A 22,350-nucleotide genomic window follows, 5' to 3' on the forward strand; every position below is an offset into this window, starting at 1 on the left:
ATATCAGGCTTCCACGTACTAAAATAATTCAGCGTATTGTATGGTTATCGGAAGAAGTTCCCGGATGACTGCAATATTACTTTTGATATTGTCTTCATCTGGGCATTTTAACAAGTTTTGCTGGTTCCTGCAGTTAAGAGTGTAGAAACTCACAATAGTCAACCAATCAACAGAGTTTAGCGCGCAGTGCCGCCGCACGCGGACGCAGTGCGCAGCAGGGTATACGCATACTGTTGTCAACAACCACAATCGCAGCTTCGAGCGACGCGAAATTTGCTTCAGTAAGCGAAGAATATTAGACGAAATTTGAAAAATAAAGACAGTGTCCTGAAATGTATTTCTTTGAGATGAAGTCAGCCTGATATAAATAATAGTAATATTGGATGGCATTTTTCCGAGGGATACAAGAATATATTGCACTCGCTATAACAATATTGCACTCGGCCTTGACTCATGCAATAATGTTATATGGCACATGTAGCTCGTGCAATATATTCTTGTATTCCTTTCCAAGCCATCCAGTACTATATAATTACTGTGTACATGTTATATTCTCTTTTAATATTCATACTGTTGCCGATATTGAATTTTTTTTTTTTGTCAGGGCGATATAGATTACTTTGTGTGTGTTCTGGATGGAGACTATTTTGTAAATGTCATATCATTTGATATTTTACCTTAGGTTTCCCCGGATAGAAGGAGTTTGTAATTGGCTACAAATTCCATCTCATTTATGTGAAGATCAGAGTTCGCCCTTAAATTTTTGTTCACTAGCCGGCCGGACTAGTGAAACAGACTCTTATCTTGTCCACGGGCCTTTTCACTAGTCCGCAAAAGAACTTTTTTAATTTTTGCACCAGAATGTCGTAAACAACAATGTTATTTACAATAATTTTGACTGGCCAGGCGGACTACTTAGGGAATGGTTTTGACTAGTCTGCTGCTGTTTTTACTCGCATTTGGCGAGCAGACTACTGCTAAGGTCGTCGAACCCTGGTTAAGATGGAGTTCAGTGGATTGGGAAAGGCCAAACTCATATTCCGTCTAGTGCTGCGAAACGATGCCCCTTTTGTGTATAAAAAACTTTTCCTGGGATTTTGTTTTGAAAACTCAGAAATATTACCCTTATCCAAATTGTTATCCCTTATTTACTAACATTTGAAGGTCCTGCATTCAAAAAGTGGTACTATTTTTTTTTCTTTAGGCCAGTTAAAATTAATGTTCAAATTTTCATCACTCACATTGAAAACAAAATTGGTGGGGAAATTCCACTTCTTCACGTCCAAAGTGAATTGAGAGAGCTAAAGTCCGATATATAGTACTAAACCTAGAAGAGGATGCAGCAAACATTACCTGCATATTTTGTGCACCAAATCAAAAATTGCGTGTCACTGTTTGCATGCAAGTAAACGGGACCATGCCTATAGATTTGGTGAGAACTTTGTCTGAAAAAGACTCGTTGGAGAAAAAAAAAACTTTCAGGGAAAAAAAATTAAAAATTTGGAGTGGGCGTGAAAATCGAGGCGGCGTTAATAAACCTAAAAATGTATTTTACTGGCCTTAAGTACCTTTTTCTGTTTTCAATTTTTTTTTTGTGGAAGTGGTCTGTCTATTGCAAGGGGTTAGAAATTAATTTCTTACTGAACTGGATTTTAAATGTTTATTTAATCACATGTATTCTAAAATAGGTTACAGTCCCGAAATTTTGGAAATCATCATTAGAAGTGTTATCTTAAAATTTCGACAGCCGGTTAAATTTTTGGTATCAGCATTATGAAGGATGAAAAACCTAATCTGTGCTCTATGTACATAGAACGAAGCGTATAGAGACATGTAAATTCATGGTTGTATTTTCAAATCATGTAAAGTTAAATTTCATGTAACATATTAAATTGCCGACTTGTAATGGAACATTTTTAATAATTTTTGTTTAGTTTTGATTTCTAATAGTTTTATCAGCGGTGGCTATAAGAGTATTTTCCTTTTCCCTTGTCTATTCTCAGTTAAGTAAAAAAAAAGAGTAAAATCCCAAGACGGCATAGGGTGCTTTCGATTAGCTTACACCTGTAAGTGAAACTCTCACGAGAGCATTCGATTTAAAATGACAAGTATAACACCTCAAATCAAGATACAATTTCTCTGCATCTGTTTAATGTTTTATTTCATTCGAACAAATTATTACCCAGATCTCAAAATATTCACATTCTTTGTACAAAAAGTGTTCATGGTATATAGGTCAATTGCTTTTTGTTTTATTTAATGTTAGTTAACCCAAAAGAAAATTCATATTTCTCGCAAAATGACAGAAATGTAGATAAATTAAAAAAAACTGAGTTCAGATACTGCTAAATACAGGATAACAAAAATTCTGAACATATTACTGGCTGAAATTCTAATTCTAACTCTTATATATATCTATTTGTTTTTGACCTACCCCTAATTTTTGTAGCCAATTTTTACACAAGGAAAAATATGTCAAGAGATAAAATTTCCACAGAGTTTCAGGCTGTACCAAATAAAAAGCTTATTTCAGGGTCTTTTGACCAATCAGATCATGACATTTGGTCAGGTGACCATGGTCAGGTGATCATGATAGCTCAGTTGGGCTTGGTCAGGTGACCATGATAGCTTAGTTGGGTTAAGGCTTCTTTCATGCTGGCTTCAAAGATAGATTCTTCTCAGTTGCCCTGGGGATGTGATCATGTTGCATTGTGGGCAGAGCTTCTTGGCTCCCTGGATAAAGACGAAACGAAAACATGGTAAGGAATCATTATTACACAAGACAGTGTATCAAAAGTAAATATATACATGTACATATTATTTGTAAAAGAAAATATGGGAAAATTCAAATTCTTAAGCCAATATTTGTATTTTTATTCTACAAGTATGATTTGACACTTTTAAGATTGTTTTTAAGATTTTAGTAATGTTTATTATTCTGAATCTTGGGGATTACTTAGTGGTCTGTTTTGCCCACATTTTATCTTAACTTACCAATGTCCTGAGCCAGCATTGTTGACAGTGGACGTGCCAACACTGGATGGACACCAGAGGTACACTAAATGGTTCCTGTCAACGGTAGAAAGTTAAAGAGAGTTTTAGTTGATATTTAAACAACTTGAAACAACCACCTCCTTAATCAGGTCTAACAACCCACTCAACCCCTGACTTTGCTTGGGTCAGTTGGTTGAATTGAATCCAATAAGAGGATTCCGTAACCTAGGACGTTGATAGAATTGTTATATTACAAGTACTGTATGCCAAGTGCTTTTCGAAGTGCTGATGAGAAAAAACTGCAAGCTTACTCAGATGGGACTCGAACCCACAACCTCTTGCTTGCTAGTGCATAGTTTTATCCATTGACTTAAGTCTAATGAAGTAATGGACACAGAAATTACATTCAATGGAATTTTCCCCAAATGTGAAAGGGGGTTTAAGCTCCCCCCACCCCCACCCCCTTCCTTTCCACAATACTAACTCACCATGCATATAAGGCATTTGATTCGGACTGCAGCAGCAGCGTCGAGTTGCTCCTGTAACTCTCGTACTCTCGTCTTGAGACACTCCATGACCGTGTCTGACTTGACTTGGGCAACGTCCTCAGTCCTACCAAAAAGAAAAACAAAAGAAAATTGTTTGAAAGTTTCCCGTTTCTTTTACATTGATTGCCATTGGTAACGGAGCATGTGAACTACCACCATTGTCAAGGAATCTCGTACTCATTTCTCGGAGTCAAGCAGCACATGTTTTGTGCGTACCATTTTTCCTGTACTAGTACTCGGAGAGATTCTGTGTTAACAGACTTTTGCATTTGGGAAAAAAAAGTATGATTGTCGAAAATTGAAATGACAGACAAAAATAATTGTTGTTAGTCTTACCTGTTCGGTTGCTTAGTGTCGCTTGGTGCATGACTTGTGGAAGGTAGCCACGGATCTGAAAGGACAGAGCAAAAAGAAACGAACTTCTGTGATTCTATTCCTCAATGATTTTACAATTTATTTCATTTCACAAATCTATTTTAACCAAAGAAAATGTCTTTCCCAATAGTTACCTGGCACTGAATCTGGTGGGCTTGCTCTCTCATCGTTCCTGTGCACACAAAAAATTTAAAAATCTGAATAATAATTTTGCGGATTCACATTATTCATTGCGTTAGGCAGCAAATTGTCCAAAGGGGTGAACAGCAAGTATTTTGTTCCCCAACGTATTTCCAAATACAGCATACTTTCCCAATTAAGAACAAGGCGTGTTCCCATTAAAACAAGTTATGAGTTCCAAGCGAAACTTTGTTTTTTCCCCAAGACTTTGTGTTTTAAAAATGCCGTTTAATTTTTTTTTAAAGGCATTTTTCAGTTCTTTTACTGAACTGCTGTCACTGAACCAAGTAAGGACACAATGTCGCTGAAATGATTACAGAATTTTAATATCCTGCTTGTCAGGAATGATAACAATTTGCTTCGATTCTCTTGTCAGTATCCCAGTCATCCTACCCAACGACTGCATCCCGCAATGCCTGACGCTGTTTATCCTCCGTCGAGTCGTCTGACGGGCAGGGTATTATATCTGCCTCGGTGAACTGCTCCGGGCCGTATTCAGCTGTGTCGTCATCGTCAACGTTGAGTTCTGTGTCACACTCGGTCTCCTTACGGGCAACTTCAAAACCAGCTTCTGAAAAAGGGCAAGGATGATAAAAAGTGAGCAGTTAAATTCCGAGTATTACAGATATTGTAGATCAATCGGGGCAGCTATTAATTTCCTCAAGAAGGCCCCCTTCAATGGCGAAAGCATTGTGCTAGCTATTGTTCAGATAATCATGGGGTAGTTGCTTTGTACAATAGCATGCACAATGGTTTCTCCATTGAAGGGGACCTCGTGAGAGTACAGTATCACTTGCGCCGATTCGTCCATGTCTGTAGTCAAGAACTCATCACAATCAACATCCATCCAACAACATAATCACTGGTAACCTAGCTATGCTAAGCATATATTTCTCAGCTTAGCAGATTTCTGTGCTTACCTCTAAATCTGGAGTCCAGCATTGAGGTGGCTCGGATTCTGGTCTGACCACACCAGGTGTACTCCTCAAATTCCTCGTCTTCTCCGTCCACATTCACGTCCTCGTCTACGTCGGCCTGACTTGGGGTCGCCTTTTTATCCAGAAAAAAAACGAAAGAAAAAACAGACAATGTTATCCGTTAAGGGTTTTTATAACCATTTCTCACATGCTTGTGACCAATTTGACAAAGGTACCGTGGTCACCTGACCAAAACGTTGTGATCTAATTGGTTAATGTGCAGTCTGTCATTCAAACAGTGCATTTGATTGACAGACAGGAAGGATCTATATGTCACAGTGGACTAGTCGAGTACATTTTTGTGAGTACGAGATGGTGCTATGAGTATTGGTACTTTGTCAGTTGTATGACGAGTATGAGTACATGTACAAGGCAATTTTTTCAATGAGTACGAGTATGAGTGCCAAGAAAATGTACTAGAGTACGAGTACATTCTCATGAGTACGAGTAGAAGTACAAAAAAATGTACTCGAGTATGAGTACTACAGCACTGATAGGTCTACAATGAGTAAAGCCAAATCCACCTTTCTGAGGCAAGCTTCAGCATGCGTGTTCCTCTCCTCAACAGACCCAGTCAACACCTCATGACAGATGGGGCAGAGAGCGGCGCTGCTGGGCGTCTCATCTGACGGCTTCTTGAGACCCTTACGGCATCGACCAAGGCGAGCTGAAAAAAAAATGTAAGCAACAAAGTCATTTTTTTTTTCTTATTATTGATGGAATTTGACTAGTCACAGTGTTAACATGAATTTGATCTGATTGTTTTTTACTAGCCTGTATACAAATGCGTGGCAGGGGAATTGGAAGAAATTTTTGACTCTCTGTGACTGATCAAACAATAGAAGGGTTATAACCACCACACACTTGAAATCTAACAGGAAGTTGAAGAGGATTTTGCAGGCTTGAGGAAGGTACAGCCAAGAAACAAACACGTTTTCATGAAGACATGAAAATAAAGAAAAATGTATTAAAAGTTACACTGGAGAATGAATTCTTTGAGAAAATCCTCACCATTTAATCTATCCAACCTGTTGCGCTTGACTCTCCTGTATTCCTGAAAATGACAAAAAAGTGAATAAAATACAATTTTACTAGAGCCAAGATTCTCCCATTATTTGACAAAGAAATATTCAATACAATAAATCTCAACACTGATGAAATTCTAAAGAATCTGTGCGTATGGTTATTCTCTTTCGGTGTTGATATCAACTTTGGAGAATTTAGGAGGGTTTTGAGCATAATTATCAGGAGTTAGGAGTTAAGCAGCAAGCATGCTGCTGAACAAGGATGTCCAAGTAAAGGGTTTGACTGGATTACCTCTCGTCGGCTTTCTCGATGCTCCAATCCCTCATCTTCATTCTCTTTCTTCCTCTTTGAGATGGAGGTTGCCGGAGTTACCTACAACATAAACAGAGGACTTAATTATCTTGTGAGATGGGATTCCAACTAGTAAGCACATACAAAATAGTTTATTTATTGCTACCAAAGTGTAAAAAAGAAAAATGAATAACAATAAAGTTTTACATTTGCAATATTTACCTTTTTGGAATGGCTGGAAGATTCTCGGTTTGTCTTTCCTGGTCTGGTGAGAAAACGGAAAATATGAGAAAAAAAACTTCGTGAGCGATCCCGTCAACCATTAAAATAAGAACTGGCACCAACACTAAAGACCATCTTGCCTTGCGCACGCTGGTATACATTGTCTTATGCACATAATAAAAACAGTGAACACAGCATGCGAACCAGCTTCACTTAAAAGTGTCGTCCACATTCAGATGCACACCGCCCTCGTATGTTCACAAATGGAGTCAATAATAACCAAACCAGCACAAAATTTTACTTGAACTGACAACTTTTCTTTTGAAGTACATGTACGTGTATTTAATTAAGAATCCCCTTAACTTTTATTCTGAAATTTTGGCTGACCTCGTTAACTTGTTGAGTCTCTCCACTTCAATCTCGTAGTGAGCTGGTAGTTCTACCGGTCGAACCGTCACTCCGCATATGGTGCATACTGACCCTTCGTGATTACTGGCTTTACGCTTTCCTACAAAATTTTAAAAATAATTAACAAAATATAATTACCTATTTACCTGGTTCTTTTTCGAAGATTTTTTTGTTTTGAGGTACAGTGAGTTTATTCCATTAGTTAGGAGACAAAAAATGGAAAACGGATTTACAATTGACAAAGTTTTATAAGATTTGGTCCTGATGATAGGTAGAGTATACTATCCGAAAATGTCAATTTTTTAGGAGACAAAAAATGGAAAACGGATTTACAATTGACAAAGTTTTATAAGATTTGGTCCTGATGATAGGTAGAGTATACTATCCGAAAATGTCAATTTTCAAAAAAAAAAATTCTTTCAGAAGTCACAAAAGAAACTTCCGCTCACTTTATGTCTTTGCAATTTACACTTGTTGATGTCTAAGTTATCATATTATTTCAAACCTTCTTTCAAGCACTATTCAGCAAATAATTGTCATATATAAAAATTAAAATAGTGTCATATGGCTTAAAAAAAAAAAATTAAGGTTTTTGGAAGTTAGAATGAAAAGTGTTGTGGAGAACAGCACTGCACAGATCTATGGGTAGAAACAAAACCTCAGCCTCAATGACACAGAACGACTACACGTTTCTTGACTATTAAAATCAATAAATCAAGATGTTCGAAAAAATATACATTGCATGAAGTTTTTCCGATCAACACTTCCGAAAATTGAATTTTGACATCGAAAGGAAATCTATTCCAGCAACCGTGACTTTTCGTGAAAAGTTGTTAAAGACATTCACAGCGGCGTCATTTTAAAAATGGTTTGAGAAACGATCTTCATTACAGAACATGTCACTGGGAGGAAAGTAAATTACCAAGAAAAAAAATAGTTCATTGGGCATCTTTCCCCCTCCACCCCCTCGAGATTCAACACTTCATTTCCATGCATCTTCGCTCACTCCGAGAGGAAACGCGGAAACATCAACAAAGCCGCTCGGTTGGTAAACGGCACCCACGGGGGGCCGGGCAAGCGGGCTTGTTAATTGAGCCATTTAGACTGGTAAATGTGTAACAACTTTGGTCTTCAATGGTTACAATATTTTCAAGCTTCACTTTAGATTAAACATTCGATTGTACATCAAGCCCAGGGTAAAATAATAAAGACTAAAATCGTCTGGATTTTGAAAGAGGAATTGTAACTATTTGATTTTCTTTGTGTTTTTTTTTAATTAAGTAACAGAATTAATATAGAAGTATTTGCAATCAGCTCTTAGGCAATTTATAACTAAGAAGTAGTTTTATGTACTTGAATTCCTTTCAATCATTACTTTATTAAGTGAAGTAAGGTTTGTGTTTTGCTACTTTTTTGCTTTTAATTCTTCATTAGTAATTCATTAAAAGGTCCGATTGGCAATTTACAATTGAGGTTTTCTCCAGTTTTTAAGCCTACAGCCAAAAATAACCTGCATAACATTTTGGCAGCAACTTTAGCTCCGAAATGACCACAAAGTCCAAGACCATCTTGGATCTGTTAATAAACTTAATACGTGACCGCGACAGCGCAAAATCCACACTTTGAAACGACACACTCCAAGCCGATTAACATGCAAATTACACCACGCAGGAACATATCATCTAACAGAATGCCTCAAGGGATGTACGACTTGTAAGGAAAAAATGACGGGTTTGTTTCTGCTTTTCCAGGGGGAATTACTGGCCCAAAGTTAGTGGCAGTAATTGTGAAATTCCCCAGAGGAAAGCTACTCCCCCTCAGGTTGTGATCTGGTAATTGGCTGTCGGAAGGATTTTTGGTAAATGAGTCTGCTTTTTAGGGAAAAAAAGAAGAACACGACTAGGATCAGATGTAAGTTGGAAACTCGATACTGCATTTATCAAATGACATATGGTTCAATTAAATATCGGGGAATTGTTTGGATTTTACCTGATTGGTCCTAATCATATTGATGTTATATTTTTAACCACGACAAAGTACGGATTAGCAAATCTAAACAAGTTATCACATAAGTAAGACATTAACCCTAACCTTCCAAAATCCTCAAAAAATCCTCTTTGCAAAATTGGGGATTTTACAGGATTGAGGCTATGTGGCAAAAATGTGTGGTTGATTTTGGAGGATGCACTGTGTCAAGGTCTTGGGCCGGACCTTGTGTTGTTTATGCTCAGCTGTGCCGAAGTTAGGCCTGGATTATACTTGAAATCCTCCGCACTGCTTCAGGATGTCACTGGCTCTGCCTCAACATATTGACAGTGATTGCTGGAGGATTTTGCAGGATTGAGGCAGTGGTCACCCCTCCAAGGACCACATTCAAGAAATATCGGATAACTTTGCAGAATTTGGGGCTGTATGCAATTTTTACACAGAGGCAGTTGGAGGATTTTGCAGGATTGAGGTTGCATCCTAGCAAAATGCCTAGGAAGTTAGGTCAACAGAAAATAAACCAAAAAGCAGGCAATTGTGGTAAAAATGAAGTTAACAGTCACGTCTTTCAACACCAACATCAAAAACACAACTTGTAATCTGAAGCGAAATTCATATAAAAAAACAAGACAACTACACAAAAACCATCAGCAGAAATGAGACAATACTGCCAGAGGCTAACCATTTAACTAACTCAGTTTTACCACCGCTCGTCCAATATGGCCACGGGGACATATTTGTGAAACAAAATCTGCCATTAATTCAAGACGTTTCTCTCTCTGTGTTTAAGGGTCGACGACCAGCTGAAATTGTCCTGCGGCTTGTGGTGTTTTTGTCGGTGGGTGAAATTTGTTCTAAAATCCTGGTGATTTTTTTTTTTTTTTGTCCTTTTCATGCTGCCGCTGATGGTACACGGGGGTCCTTTTTGGATTTTTTTTACCTTCACACATTTTAGATTTATTTTCACACTTTTTTTCTTTTTTGCCTCAGGTAAATCTTGCAAGAGTTTGACCATTTCAAGCATTTGAAATCTGTTATGGAATGACATGAATGAAAAGTCGCTTTATTTTCATTGGTTTTTTTTTTAATTTTCAGTTTCACATGTTTTTATACGCGGTGGTTCTCAAAAACATAAATGCAATCCATCATGTCCAAAACAAGATTATAAGACAAGCCAGAATATTTCAAAAATGATATTTTTTGTATATTATAGAATCAAGTAACTTACGTCTTGGTAATCGCTTATCTTCTGTCGAATCGTCAATGGTCCTGTGCTGGTTTGGAAACGGATGGCTGCCATTGGCCATCGAAGTCATGTGATTGCTCCCGTTCAGTTCAGAGCTCCATTGGCCGGAATGCGGTTGGACAGGATGGAAGGCCCCCGTTCCGGATACGTGACCACGCGCCCCTTCCAGTCGCGCCAAACCCTGTAAAATGTGCGACGACCTTAGGTTGGGCTTCTCAAATTCTGACGCAGCCACGGCAAATGCCGGCTCACGTTCACGCCGCGTGGAGAAAAACGGAGCACTAGTCGATGCGGTGAAAGGGGAAGGGTGTGGTCCAAGGGGCGTGGCTTGGGACAGCATCGTTCTGGAGTCTGTGGCTTGTTGCTTGTTGGAGCTTGATGAAGGAAGGCCTTCCATGGAAGATATCGTAGGGGTGACGTCCGTTACTAAATGTCAGTCACAGGTTTTCTTGCTCATTATTCTGAAAAGAGAAATTAAATTTTGATGGTAGAAAATTTTTTTTTTAACAATTGAACTTTTTTCACTTCGATATTTTTTTTTTCATTCCACAAAGGAAAGCATCTTATTTTTATAAAAAATATGAAGTCTGCAAATCGTCCAATCTCCATCAAAATTGGCCAAAAGTTAGAAAACAAATGTAGAAAAATTATTATTGTGATTTAGTAAAGTATTTTAATCACCTTTGGGTATAACTTGTCGATGGTTTTGATGAGCAGGAACGAACCAAAATTCGAGACAAAAATTTTTAAAATTCTAGTTGTCGAATTCACAAAAATTTCGAAAACGAGGTGGAAGAATACCTGAGCTACGTCATCGAACAAAGAGTCCTAGGTTGAGCAAAAAAAACGCCCTCTAGTGAAACCTAACAAAGCGATACAATTACACAGTCTTCGCCACTGCGATTGATCCCGAAATTGAGGCCAAGGCCGAAGAGATTAGTGGCAATGCATGGGCAGGGGTGATGGGGTTGCCACATACCTATTCTATGTAGGCCTAAATGTTATTTATAAAAAATTTAAAAAAAAGCTCAATTTTAATTTTTGTGTTGTGCGTTCAATTTTTTTTTTTTTTTTATTTGAAAATTTCGATTTAAATTATTTTATTTTTAAACTGAATTTTTAGTCCTACATCAACACTTATAATGTGCAATAATTTTCAATTTCACCACATGAACAAATGAACAAATTTCCGCTCTGAAAACAACTGGTCAACAGAACTTTTGTAAACACTCATTAAGTTTTAAGAGCATCAACGGACTATCCACGAAGACATCAAAGAGATAAGTAAACTCACTCTATTCTCAGAGATCGAAACACCAAGAAGTCCTCCCAAGTCTCAGTTACTCAGTGCAACCGTCCATAGGAGCAGCATCCTTGAGATTGCACAGATCAAGAAAGATGCAAGACGCGGCTACTTCGCTAAGCTGAAGTCTTGCAATCAAGTCGCTCCGATCGATCCGATCCGTGACATTCGGGTAAATAACATTGGCAATTATTCAACAATTGGTGGCGCTATTATTATTTTTTAGATAAGCTGGCGCATTTTGGGCTGCTGGTGGCGCTATTCATAATAACAAATTGTTGCTGGCTGCTGCGCGTTTGTGCATTTTTGTGTGTGGTCAGTCGGGTAGAATATTGACAGATGGGTGGTATGTGTTTTAAAAAATGTTATTTAAATAGTTACATTTTTGAACATTGTTGAAAGAATATGAGTATTGAAGATTTGCATAATTGAATTTTAATATAATTTGGTCAAAGAAAAAATTGTTTCCACAAATTTCATGCTTCTGGCTGGGGGGGGGGGGGGGTGTTGGTAGTGTTACCATGGAGCTATGGTGTTACTGTGTGTTAGTCCGGCTTAGGCCCTCAACCTTTTTTTGGGAAAGATTAGAAGCAATGAAGATACTTTGCGTTGCATTGTGGGATAGTTTGCGCTAAAAATGAGAATTTTGTGCAGTGCAAACTGCGACTTGTATCTTAAATAATCATTGCACATTTCCAGTCTTCTGGCTATCCGTAAACTTTACTAAAAAAGCTTCAATCACTATACCGTTTATGAACATATGACGTGCTCAACTTGCGAGGCACTTTTTTCCACCATGTGTGCTTCAAGAATTATTGTGATCAAAATTACAACTTTTTTTAAACTGATTCAAATCCCCTAGGTACACATGAAAATGGATGAAGACGACAAATCTTTTGAATATTTGGAACACAAGAATCCTGTGTCATCACCGTCACCTCCCATCATTGGTAGTACCTCTGGCCGCACCCATCCCATAATCCACCCAATCAGGGACGCGCCCCTCTGCACCCAGTGTAAGGACCTCAGGCTGACCTTCTTTGACCCCCACTGCCCAGGGTGTTGGTCCCTGGCCCAGGACCCACGGACCACCGTGGGGGAGCTGTTTGCTGTCTTGAGGCAATGGGTGCCCCAGGTACAGCGCAGCGTTCTGGCAATCGGCCAGGAGGTGAGAATATACTAAGATCACTCACAAGTCTTGTAGTTTAGTCCACTACAAGTCCAATCACACAAAAATCATGTCAGATATAAAGTCCAGACAAAAGTAACATAATCAAAAAACAGCAAAACGTGCCTTTGTCATAGTTCATTTGAATAGCATGTGACTTGACTTGGGACTGAAGACTCCCAGTCCTTACAATTTTCAATTAACAAAAAAACATGCAAAACTGTGTTGCAGATTTGCAATTGTCTTTGTCAAATTCTTGCCTCATATTTCTAAAAAAAAATTCTGCTTCACAGATACTTCAACGAGACTTTCACATTGACGACCGCGATGGCCTAACAGACATGACCCTCCTTCACTACGCCTCCAAGGCCGGCTGTGAGGGCGTGGGTGAGAGATCAGATGCCGTCGAGCTTGTATCACTTCTCCTGGAGCGTGGAGCCTCACCGGAGCTGAGAAGTCGATGGACAGACATGACGGTGCTCCACTACGCTGTGTTCTTTGACGTGGTACCGTTGATCAGACTCCTTTTGAAAGCAACTCAGTTTAAAGGTAAGCAATTTTGAGTTTGGGGACGTTGTCTAAACTTGCTCCCAACTCCCTTCCCTGATAACTTCACAGGAATAAATTAAATCATTGGTATGTCAAATCATAGATCTTTAACCCTTGCTCTTTGAGAATTTTAACACCTTAGAACATTGATTTAAATTTTTGTATAACAGATCTGGAATCCAGTTGCAGGGAGTTTGAGAATGGCACCCCGCTCCACATCGCTGCCTGCAACGGCTGCCTAGAATCGGCACGCTGCCTCCTGCAACTCGGAGCAAACTGCCGTGCCAGGGATGCGCAGGGCCGCATGCCACTCCATTGCGTGCCCGACGCCAGCGATGTCGCCCGGTCCGGCTGGGAGGTTACAGCAGGCAAACTCCGGCAGTTGCTGCATCCAGACTCACAGTTCACACGGCCCAGGTACTCGCCACAGAACTACGACGATGTGCCCAGCAGGGTTCTTCTAACTTCCCTAGGACTTGGACTTGGAGACAGGGTGTACGTTGGAGACTCCAAGGTATTCAACTTATTTCAAGATGCCCTCTGCGTTTTACTTTCATTTTCTTGATAATCTTTTCTTGTTTAATACCCTAAGATCACGGCTTTGTCTGGGTGGAAAACTTTTGGCCAGGTTTTACAGACACCTGCTGCTTTACTGAATTGATATTCCACGACTTTGAAGCGTTATCTAAATTTATCTTCATTGAAAAAGTTTTAGGAATTTTAGCAAATGAACAGACACTTTGACTCAAATATTTTGATAAATGCTCTGTTCCAAAATCAGGGTGAAAGTTCCATCCTCTCCTAGTCCCTAAATTTCATCTGTTGAATTTCTTGTTTCAGGCAGGAACTTTGCGGTTCTACGGCACCACCCAGTTTGCCCCCGGAGTGTGGGCGGGGATTGAGCTGGATGAAGCAATAGGGAAACATGATGGAACGGTTGAGGACGTGGCGTACTTCAAGTGCCCTCCAAATCATGGTACAAAATATGCCTATTAGTAGAGTGCAGCACCTTGATTAATACTTTTAACAGAACCTTCTAGTTGTTTTCTGGGTAGTTTTTGGGGGTAGAGTTTCTAAATAAAAAAAAAACAGCTTGTAGGCATGTTGTACTTATATGCCACTTTTAAGATCCATATTTATTATTGTTTTGTGAACTTTTTGTTGATATATCCCACTAAATTGAGAGAGAAAGAAGGTTGCTTAAAAATAAAAACTGTGCTTAAGTTTGGAATTGCCAAGGTTTGCACTTCATAAACAAAATGTCAAGAAATTAGGGGACCTTTTTCATATTTAAGATAAAAATCAAAATATAAACGAGTGATATTTAAAGCTGACACCTAAAACAGTAAGAATGTTATAAAAAAAAAATTCCGTAACTTATTCTCAGCAAAATTCAATTTCTCTGCAAATCTACAGGCATCTTTGCGCCTCTGTCCAAAGTGTCCAAGTTTGTGACGAGCCCTCGGCCAAGCACACCCAGGTCTGTTGGGGGAGGTGCAATCGCGGTGTCTCACGGCAAAATTGATGTCTCTCATGTCTCACCCAAAGTTGATACGGGTAAGCCATGAATTGCAAAGCTGATAAATTGACTTGATATGTAACTTTGGAATTGCAACATTTTACAAAAGTAAAGAATTAACCCTTTTGAACCTAAAGAATTAACATCTTTGAACCTTCATTTTCAGCAATTTTAATTCCGAAATTGAAAACAGAAACAACTTTTCATGAATTTATATTTTCCCATCTGTAGGGCTTCGATCAAGAACACTGTCTGTGGCCAGCATAAAGCAGGAGGATATATCTGTTGGTGACAGGGTAACGATAGCTGGTCAGGTACCCAGGCATGGCATCGTGAGATATAGCGGGTTAACACAGTTTGCTCAAGGTACAAGACTTGAAAAAATGCGAAGACAAATCTATCCAAACAAAATTGTTTCATTTTATTAAATTTGACTTGCACAACTTGGAAAGATTCCCATACCTGGCCATCACTAATTTTTCCCTTTAGTGACTTATCAGCCATCCATCAGAAAGTGATAAGTTGTCCTAAAAAGTCCAATTGAGCTGGGAAAATATTGAAGCATTAACCGAGCAAACACTTAGACATTTTCAGACCAGTCTCTTAGGGTTTGTGCACAGGGTGCCAAGTGATGTCCAGGTATGGAAATCTTTCCCACAACTTTAGTAGATTTTTCTAAAATTTTCAAAGAAATGTAACTGTTGAAATAAAGCACAAAGGTTTAAAGTATCAATTAGTTAGTGATCAATTGTCATCAATTGATTGGTGCCGATTTGAACTTACGATTTGAGTCTGAAATATTTTCTTTCACATTTGATATAACCATAGGTTGGTGGTACGGCATCGAGTTGGATCGACCAGAAGGCAAGAACGATGGTTCAGTAGGCAGTGTCCGCTATTTCACCTGCAGTCCGCAACATGGACTATTTGCCCACTCGTCTAAACTCACAAGGTAACAGGGCGTCCTATTTTTTCCATACCACACATTAGCGACTATTGGCTATATTCACGAGTTGACCATATGTTAGAGGTTCGAGTCCCACTGATTTTTCGTTTTTTTTATTTTACTTCTTTTTAACTCTTAAAAGGTTTTTAGTCATTTGGAACTTTTTTGTTGTTGCCGATTTGTGGTTTGGAGGATTTTGTTTTTTAAGGGAAAATAAAGTCCGAGAACCCAAGTTGCAACTCGATATGCTTGGATATGTGCCCATTGCAAATGTGGTGTGAAGAAAAAAAAAAGACGCTTACAGAGCCCAGTGAGCGGCCAACTGTATTTTAGGTTTGGTTGCATATTTCACCAACGACATTGTGTACATAACACAAGTGAAAAAAAAATTTGATGTTTTTTTTTCCAGATGCAATGATTATTCTCAGAATTCATTAGACAGCTCCACTTCAAGCCAAGCTGCTCAGACCAATGCTGCAGACAGAAGTTGAAATCTCATTTGGTGAAGAAGTTGGGAGGAAAATCCAAGTATTTTTTCATATTTATCTATCTGGCAACGTTTGTTATAAACAACTCTTTATGAAATGCATCAGTTGGATTTTTATTCTATAATTAGAATATATACTGGTATGGGGGAAACTGAAATATTAAATGTAATTATTGTAACTCAAATGTAGTTATTGCCACAAATTATAAGTCATTTCACTTAGTGCCATTGACAGACAAGAAGAAAACAAACGCAAAACCAAGGGTTCTTTTTGCACTGTAATTTTATTCAATTGCCAAACCTTTCATTAATTTCCACGCCACGAAAGCATAACAAGTTCTATGATGAAAAAAATATGCAGGCTTCAGGATTTGAAATCCTTTCGATTTCAGTGAATAGTCATCCCAATATATTAATTTGAACTTTTTGTTCAACTCATGGTAAATTGAATTTTAATGCCCAATATATATACTTTGGCCTATTAAATAGGATAAACTCCAAACCTTCAAATAAATATATTACACATGTACTTTGAAAATGAAATATCTAATAGTTCTCGTATGCCATCGTCAAATTAAGTGCAATATCAATTGGCAAATAAACCTGTTTAAGAACTTCTTCAGTTTTGTTTTTGATCATAATTAATTTCAAAATAGCTTGTTACAAACAACTGCAATCTGTATCACTTGTACAGTTTGAATCACTTCCTTTGAAAATCCTGTGGAAAGATTTCCATACGAAGTTCACTCAACACCCCGTGTACAAACCCTATGAGATTGGACTGAAAAATTCAAAGTGTTTTCTAAGAAAATGCTTTTATTTTTTCACTGCTCAAATTGACTTTGATGACATGAAATTGCTATCTTGGGGCTTGTTAGTCAATACAGAGGAAAATTAGTGAACTTCGCATATGGTAATCTTGCCGAACCTTTCATTAGTTTCCACACCGCGAAAGAATAACAAGTTCTAAAGATGAAAAAATATGCAGGCTTCAGGATTTGAAATCCTTTCGACTTGATTTCAGTGAAAAGTCATCCCAATATATTAATTTGAACCTTTTTCAATTTTTTGTTCAACTCATGGTAAATTAAATTTTAATGCCCAATATATATATATTTTGGCCTATTAAATAGGATAAACTTCAAACCTTCAAAGAAATATATTACTTTGAAAATGAAAAATCTAATAGTTCTCGTATGCCATCTTCAAATCAAGTGCAATATCAATTGGCAAATAAACCTGTTTAAGAACTTCTTCAGTTTTGTTTTGGTCATAATTAATTTCAAAATAGCTTGTTACAAACAATTGTCATAATTAATTTCAATATAGCTTGTCACAAACAATTGCATTCTGTATCACTTGTACAGTCTAAATCACTTGGTTTGAAAATACTGTTTTTACGAAACTGGTTAGGTACTGGAAGAGAAACGTCATCTTGTTTTACTTGGTGGCAGATTTTGCTTGTTTCACAGGCCGGTCTAGTACCTTAACGTTGACATTGGGAATGGCGTTGACGTTGGCAAGGTTGTTGCGGCGCCCGTCTACGAAGGTCTCAATGACGCGGATCTTCTCCAAGTCGAACGGATCCACGTGGTACGGGTTCGCAGAGAGCACCACCAGGTCAGCCTTCTTGCCGACCTTGATGCTTCCAACCGTCTGGTCCAGGTGGAGCTGCCAAGCCGCGTTGACGGTGTAGGACTTGAGAGCCTCGTGGATGGTCACGCGGTACTCTGGGCCGTAGGGAGTGGTAGGATCGTCCCTGGTGCAGCGGGTGATGGCCGTCTTCATGTTGGCAAAAGGGTTGGCCTCTCCAGGGAAGGTCGGATGATCCTATTGAAATTGAAATAATGAGTTCCCCATTGTTACAATCTTCTGTATCTGCCAATATAATTTGTCAGATTAATGTCTCTTAAGGCATGTGCCTTTAAGAGAAAAAATTAGAAATTTGTTTTGAAGTTGTATATGTTACAGCAAATACAGTTTATATGCCAAATGCGGGTGTGGCCAGATAATATTGCCGCTTACCTGATGTATTGTCCAGGTCACCCCGTTCTTGGTTGCCTCAGATAGCGGAGTCCAGCGGTTGACTCGCTCACCAAAGATGTCCGTCTTGTAGACTTTGGCGTAGAAACGGAGATGGTCCACAAAGAAGGAGAGAGCCAGGTTGATCTTGCCAGCACGGGCGATCTGATCCACTGTCATCAGGCCAAGATGCTCCATACGATGACGGTTCTTCTTGTCCGGGAACTGGGTCTGGATCTGTATCAACATCAAAATAATTATTCCATTAGCTTGACGTTCTACAAATTATAAAATGCTTTCACCGGAAAAATATAAAGCATTGCATGTTCAGGATTATTTTGTAGTGGTTATTAACTCGTATGCCAGTCAGCCAAGTACACAAACGTGCTTCGTGTATTGGATACAAATCCCAATTGGGAACGACTCGAAATGGAGTGATTTAGGTGATGCTCACTCATTTTTTGTTTGTTGGAAGATTAACTTGATCTTTGGAGTGTAGCTGCTCACCTCTGGCCAGTCAGTAAACACAGGGTATTTTTTTTCTTCAAGGAAAAGTTCTTCAGGGAAGTCTTTATAGTAAAGGAAGAGTTTAAGACTACCTCCAGTAGCAAATGTGAACAGCAGGGCTACCAAGAGTTCAACTATTGCTTACCTGTTCATACACCTTGAGGACCTGTTCAGAGCTCCGCTCCCCGTGGCAGTGAATTGCCAGCTGCTTCCCCTCCTGGTGATGTCTCTTGACGGTATCGAAGAGAGCATCCGTCTCCATGTTCAAGATGCCGTAGCCGGGCGCCTTGGGGAAGCCCAGGGTCTCGGTCAGCGGGGTAAACAAGTATGGCTCACGGACAGCAGAGGTGCCGCAGTGCGGGGAGCCGTCGGCAACCAGCTTCAGACCAACTTCCCAGAGACGGGCGCTGTGGTTACCAACTCCGCCTTCGCTGGAGCGCTGTTCCTTTTGGGGTCGGACGCGGGCTAGCTGGCTGATACATTTTTGTTGGGTGGTGGGAACCGATTTGGTTTTGACGTCGGCATCCTTTACGGCATGGGTCATTTTATAAAGACCTACAGACCAAAGAAAAGGGTAGAGCCCAGTTAGTTAAAAAAATTAAAAAGTTAAAAAAATGTGATGCAGTTTCTGCACAGTGATTTGATTGTGGGGGAAATTTTGGAAGAATCCGGGTGCAGAATGCTTTTGGAGATTGGAGAAAATCAACTCACCAAGGCGAACAGGGAAGTCGGGTGCATCAGCTGCCTTCTTGAGAACCTCATCCATCTCGGGAGTCGGCATGTAAGCAAGGTCAGTCACGGTAGTCAGTCCAGCCGAGGCGTAGGCTCTCCACTGCTCATAGAATGACTCGGCCATGGCCTCCTCACTGGGCAGTGGGGCTTGACCCACGACCAGCATGATGGCCGGCTCCTCAAAGAGTTGACCGGTGGGCTTGCCTTCGGCATCCAGGACCACGGTACCTCCGGATGGACTCTGGTAGTTCGGGCCAATCTGAGAAACGAAATTGGGACAGTTGTAAGGAAGGGTAAAGCAAAGTTGCTACTAACTGTCCATCTATTTCAGACTTTTCCATTAACAAGTGATTCCAAGTTTCAAAATTGACCAATTTTGAACTTCTTTTTCCAGAGCAAGTTCTTAATCATGAAAAGTAAAGCTTCTAAAAATCTTGCCTCTGGTTTTGGTGCCTTGAGTGCTGGATGGTTAGCCCAAGCCACGTGACCGCTCTGGCCAACCACGACAATCGGAATGGTGGAGGAAAAGTTGGCATCCAGGAAGTCCGCGCTGAGAGTTGGCAGGTCGGAGATGAGCTCAGGGTCCCAGCCGAAGAAGATGCCCCAGTCTTTGTTGTCGGGCTTCGCGGCCAACTCGCTCATCCTGTTCACCATGACGGTGCGGATATCATTGTAGGATCTGTGGATTACAGAAGGTTGAAAAATAATTTGAAAATTTGAAAATAAATAAGATGGCAAAATGTTTACCAACGTTCTACAAAGTAAACTGGTACTATGTTGGTTAATATATGACATGGAGAGAAAGTCAACATTCAAAGTTACCCCTAGGTCAACTGCAGGTGAAACAACTTGATAAATTTGCACATGTAAAGTGATTGAGGTGGTTCAGAAAAGGGAAAGATTTGGGAATTTGATTTTTTTTAAGGGCATATTAGCACTTTCTGATGGCCGATACTGTGATAGGTCACTAAAGGGAAACTTAGTGATGGCCAGATATGGGAATCTTTCTTAAACTTTGTCGTGGTAATCTTAGAATCCAATACGACATGCAGTTAACTTTTTGGACACTTGACCCTCCATTCTTACTGCCTAAAATACCTGTAATTGATGGCACTGATGTTGATGTACTGGCTCCGCATGAGAGCGCACTGGATAGCATGCTGGTGTGGCTCGATGAAGCCCGGCATTAGGGTCTGTTGGTTCAGGAAGACGACTTCAGTATTGGGTCCAGCGTGACTGAAGACCGAGTCCATGGTACCCACTGCCAGGATGGCATCTCCGCTGATAGCCACGGCCTCGATCTTGGGCGGGGGATCGGCTCCGCTGGGCGGGCTGGCTGCAGGCTCCTCCATGGTGATTATATCACCTCCGTACAGGATGATGTCGGCTTTCCGAGACATGGTTACTTCCTATAAATAATTTGGGAAAAGTTTAATACATGTAACGAAAAAAAAGAAACTTGTGGTCTCTTCATACGAATTGTTTTCATTGCCGTGTGCATAATTTATGCCAATATAACGGTTCTTTTCTTGTAAGGGAAAAAACGAGATACCCTTTCCAAACATGTTCTCGAGACATTATACTTTTATAATCACCAATTGAAGGTAGACCTTGACTTACGATAAAAACAACTTGGAAATTCTGGGATGAACGTCCAAAAAATAGGGAACTTTAAAACTAGAGCTTCAATTTTCCCATTATATATCGTTATTACCACGCCCACAACCACACCCATTTCACTATCAACGACCATGCTTATCTTACCTGATTCGGTCCTCAACCAGTGCAAAATTTCCTGTCGAGGTTTGGTGAGGAACGATCCAAGCGTGCACAACTCGGCAGAATTTACAGCTAGAGTCTGAAGCGTGGCTCGCGGCAACGATCCCCGGAGAGAGACGGCGTCGGTGAAAGAGGCTTTCCCGCCAGTAGCGCAGGGGTTTAAATACATTGCTGGGCCACGCGCACCAACAATGCGTCACGAAAAGGCGCCCAAATGGGCTCATCTGAAGCCTAACCTCGGCCGTTCCATTTGCCGTCACCGTACTACTACTGTTCTAAGGAATTTTCTCCAATGGTTTTCACATTTATCGGCTCTCAATCGCGCCCAATCCATTTTAATCCTATTGTAATCCCAATGACATTTTAATCCCAATGACATTTTGGTATGCCGGCTCAGACGGCTTATGCCGTTACTCCTACATTATCCTTGCGAGTGCATACCGACCTTTTTTTTTCCTTTGTACTGCTAGAAAATTGTTAAAATTGTTTTACTCGATGCGACGTGACAAACTAGTGACGAACAATAGTTTGAGCGTTATACCCCTACAATGAAAACAGCTGGGTTAAGTACCCCGGTCTTCTTTTACAGAGTCTGAAAAATCTCAAAACAGGTGATCATAAATAAAACTCTGAAGCTTTAACCCTAAAGGGGCCGGGTTATTTTGACCATCTCTCAGGGGGGGGGGGGGTGTTCCGCCCCCCCCCTAAGATCTCGGCCATCGAGTGACGAAAAATTTTGAAACTCGGCACATGCATAGAGCAACTCTTCCTAAACATACCCAAGAAATTTCATGACTATAGGTCAAAGGGTTTTGGAATTATTGCTAACTAATTATTCATATGTACGAATGGCAATTCTGCTCTGTGTACACGACGTATATGCCAACATTCAGTTTTTACGGCGCGTAGCGCCGGAAAAGTTTTCGCTACGCGGCAACCCGTGGTCCGATTTTTATGTTTTTGGTATCAAAAGATGCGCAAAGCTCGAGGCTAAAAAGTCATAACAGCTCGGGTCGCGAAATTTTTTTTTAGAGGCTATCACGGAAAATGTTGGGGGGGGGGGCGGATTCCGCCCCCGGCCCCTT

At 39.9% G+C, this 22,350-nt stretch overlaps 3 protein-coding genes across 3 annotated transcripts; 1 reads left to right on the forward strand and 2 right to left on the reverse strand.

Moving 5' to 3' along the window:
• Positions 1–2,123: 2,123 nt before the first annotated feature.
• LOC119722518 (E3 ubiquitin-protein ligase RNF220-like) lies at positions 2,124–11,751 on the reverse strand. The gene is made up of 14 exons (XM_038192685.1): positions 11,548–11,751; positions 10,236–10,714; positions 7,001–7,121; positions 6,614–6,656; positions 6,392–6,472; positions 6,086–6,128; positions 5,599–5,741; positions 5,018–5,147; positions 4,491–4,668; positions 4,052–4,089; positions 3,879–3,933; positions 3,483–3,606; positions 2,995–3,069; positions 2,124–2,733 (listed from the first exon to the last, which is right to left on the reverse strand). The coding sequence occupies exons 2-14, from the start codon at positions 10,648–10,650 to the stop codon at positions 2,662–2,664; spliced, it is 1,518 nt and encodes a 505-aa protein (XP_038048613.1). The 5' UTR covers positions 10,651–10,714; positions 11,548–11,751; the 3' UTR covers positions 2,124–2,661.
• A 60-nt stretch (positions 11,752–11,811) lies between these two features.
• Positions 11,812–17,422, forward strand: LOC119722517 (CAP-Gly domain-containing linker protein 4-like). Its single transcript, XM_038192684.1, has 9 exons — positions 11,812–11,902; positions 12,419–12,724; positions 13,018–13,273; positions 13,444–13,787; positions 14,114–14,249; positions 14,690–14,830; positions 15,024–15,158; positions 15,621–15,744; positions 16,148–17,422. The coding sequence occupies exons 2-9, from the start codon at positions 12,425–12,427 to the stop codon at positions 16,227–16,229; spliced, it is 1,518 nt and encodes a 505-aa protein (XP_038048612.1). The 5' UTR covers positions 11,812–11,902; positions 12,419–12,424; the 3' UTR covers positions 16,230–17,422.
• On the reverse strand, positions 16,491–21,410 carry LOC119722515 (putative amidohydrolase YtcJ). The gene is made up of 8 exons (XM_038192680.1): positions 21,251–21,410; positions 20,585–20,895; positions 19,925–20,165; positions 19,466–19,745; positions 18,900–19,309; positions 18,251–18,484; positions 17,281–18,055; positions 16,491–16,647 (listed from the first exon to the last, which is right to left on the reverse strand). Exons 2-7 carry the CDS (start codon positions 20,884–20,886, stop codon positions 17,666–17,668), a joined length of 1,857 nt encoding a protein of 618 aa, XP_038048608.1. The 5' UTR covers positions 20,887–20,895; positions 21,251–21,410; the 3' UTR covers positions 16,491–16,647; positions 17,281–17,665.
• Positions 21,411–22,350: the final 940 nt, after the last annotated feature.

The sequence above is a fragment of the Patiria miniata genome, unplaced genomic scaffold (genome assembly GCF_015706575.1).
Source record: "Patiria miniata isolate m_02_andy unplaced genomic scaffold, ASM1570657v1 HiC_scaffold_15, whole genome shotgun sequence".
NCBI lineage: Eukaryota > Metazoa > Echinodermata > Asteroidea > Valvatida > Asterinidae > Patiria > Patiria miniata.

Coding starts and splice junctions, on each gene's coding strand:
- LOC119722518 (XM_038192685.1), bottom strand. CDS start 10,650: ATGGAAGGCCTTCCTTCATCAAGCTCCAACAAGCAACAAGCCACAGAC. Junction 6,657..7,000: donor AGACTCAACAAGTTAACGAG/GTCAGCCAAAAT, acceptor TTTTCTCACCAG/ACCAGGAAAGACAAACCGAG. Junction 6,129..6,391: donor ATCGAGAAAGCCGACGAGAG/GTAATCCAGTCA, acceptor TGTCATTTTCAG/GAATACAGGAGAGTCAAGCG.
- LOC119722517 (XM_038192684.1), top strand. CDS start 12,425: ATGAAAATGGATGAAGACGACAAATCTTTTGAATATTTGGAACACAAG. Junction 13,788..14,113: donor TGTACGTTGGAGACTCCAAG/GTATTCAACTTA, acceptor TTCTTGTTTCAG/GCAGGAACTTTGCGGTTCTA. Junction 14,831..15,023: donor CTCACCCAAAGTTGATACGG/GTAAGCCATGAA, acceptor TCCCATCTGTAG/GGCTTCGATCAAGAACACTG.
- LOC119722515 (XM_038192680.1), bottom strand. CDS start 20,886: ATGTCTCGGAAAGCCGACATCATCCTGTACGGAGGTGATATAATCACC. Junction 19,746..19,924: donor TCAAGGCACCAAAACCAGAG/GCAAGATTTTTA, acceptor TTCGTTTCTCAG/ATTGGCCCGAACTACCAGAG. Junction 18,056..18,250: donor TGACCTGGACAATACATCAG/GTAAGCGGCAAT, acceptor CAATTTCAATAG/GATCATCCGACCTTCCCTGG.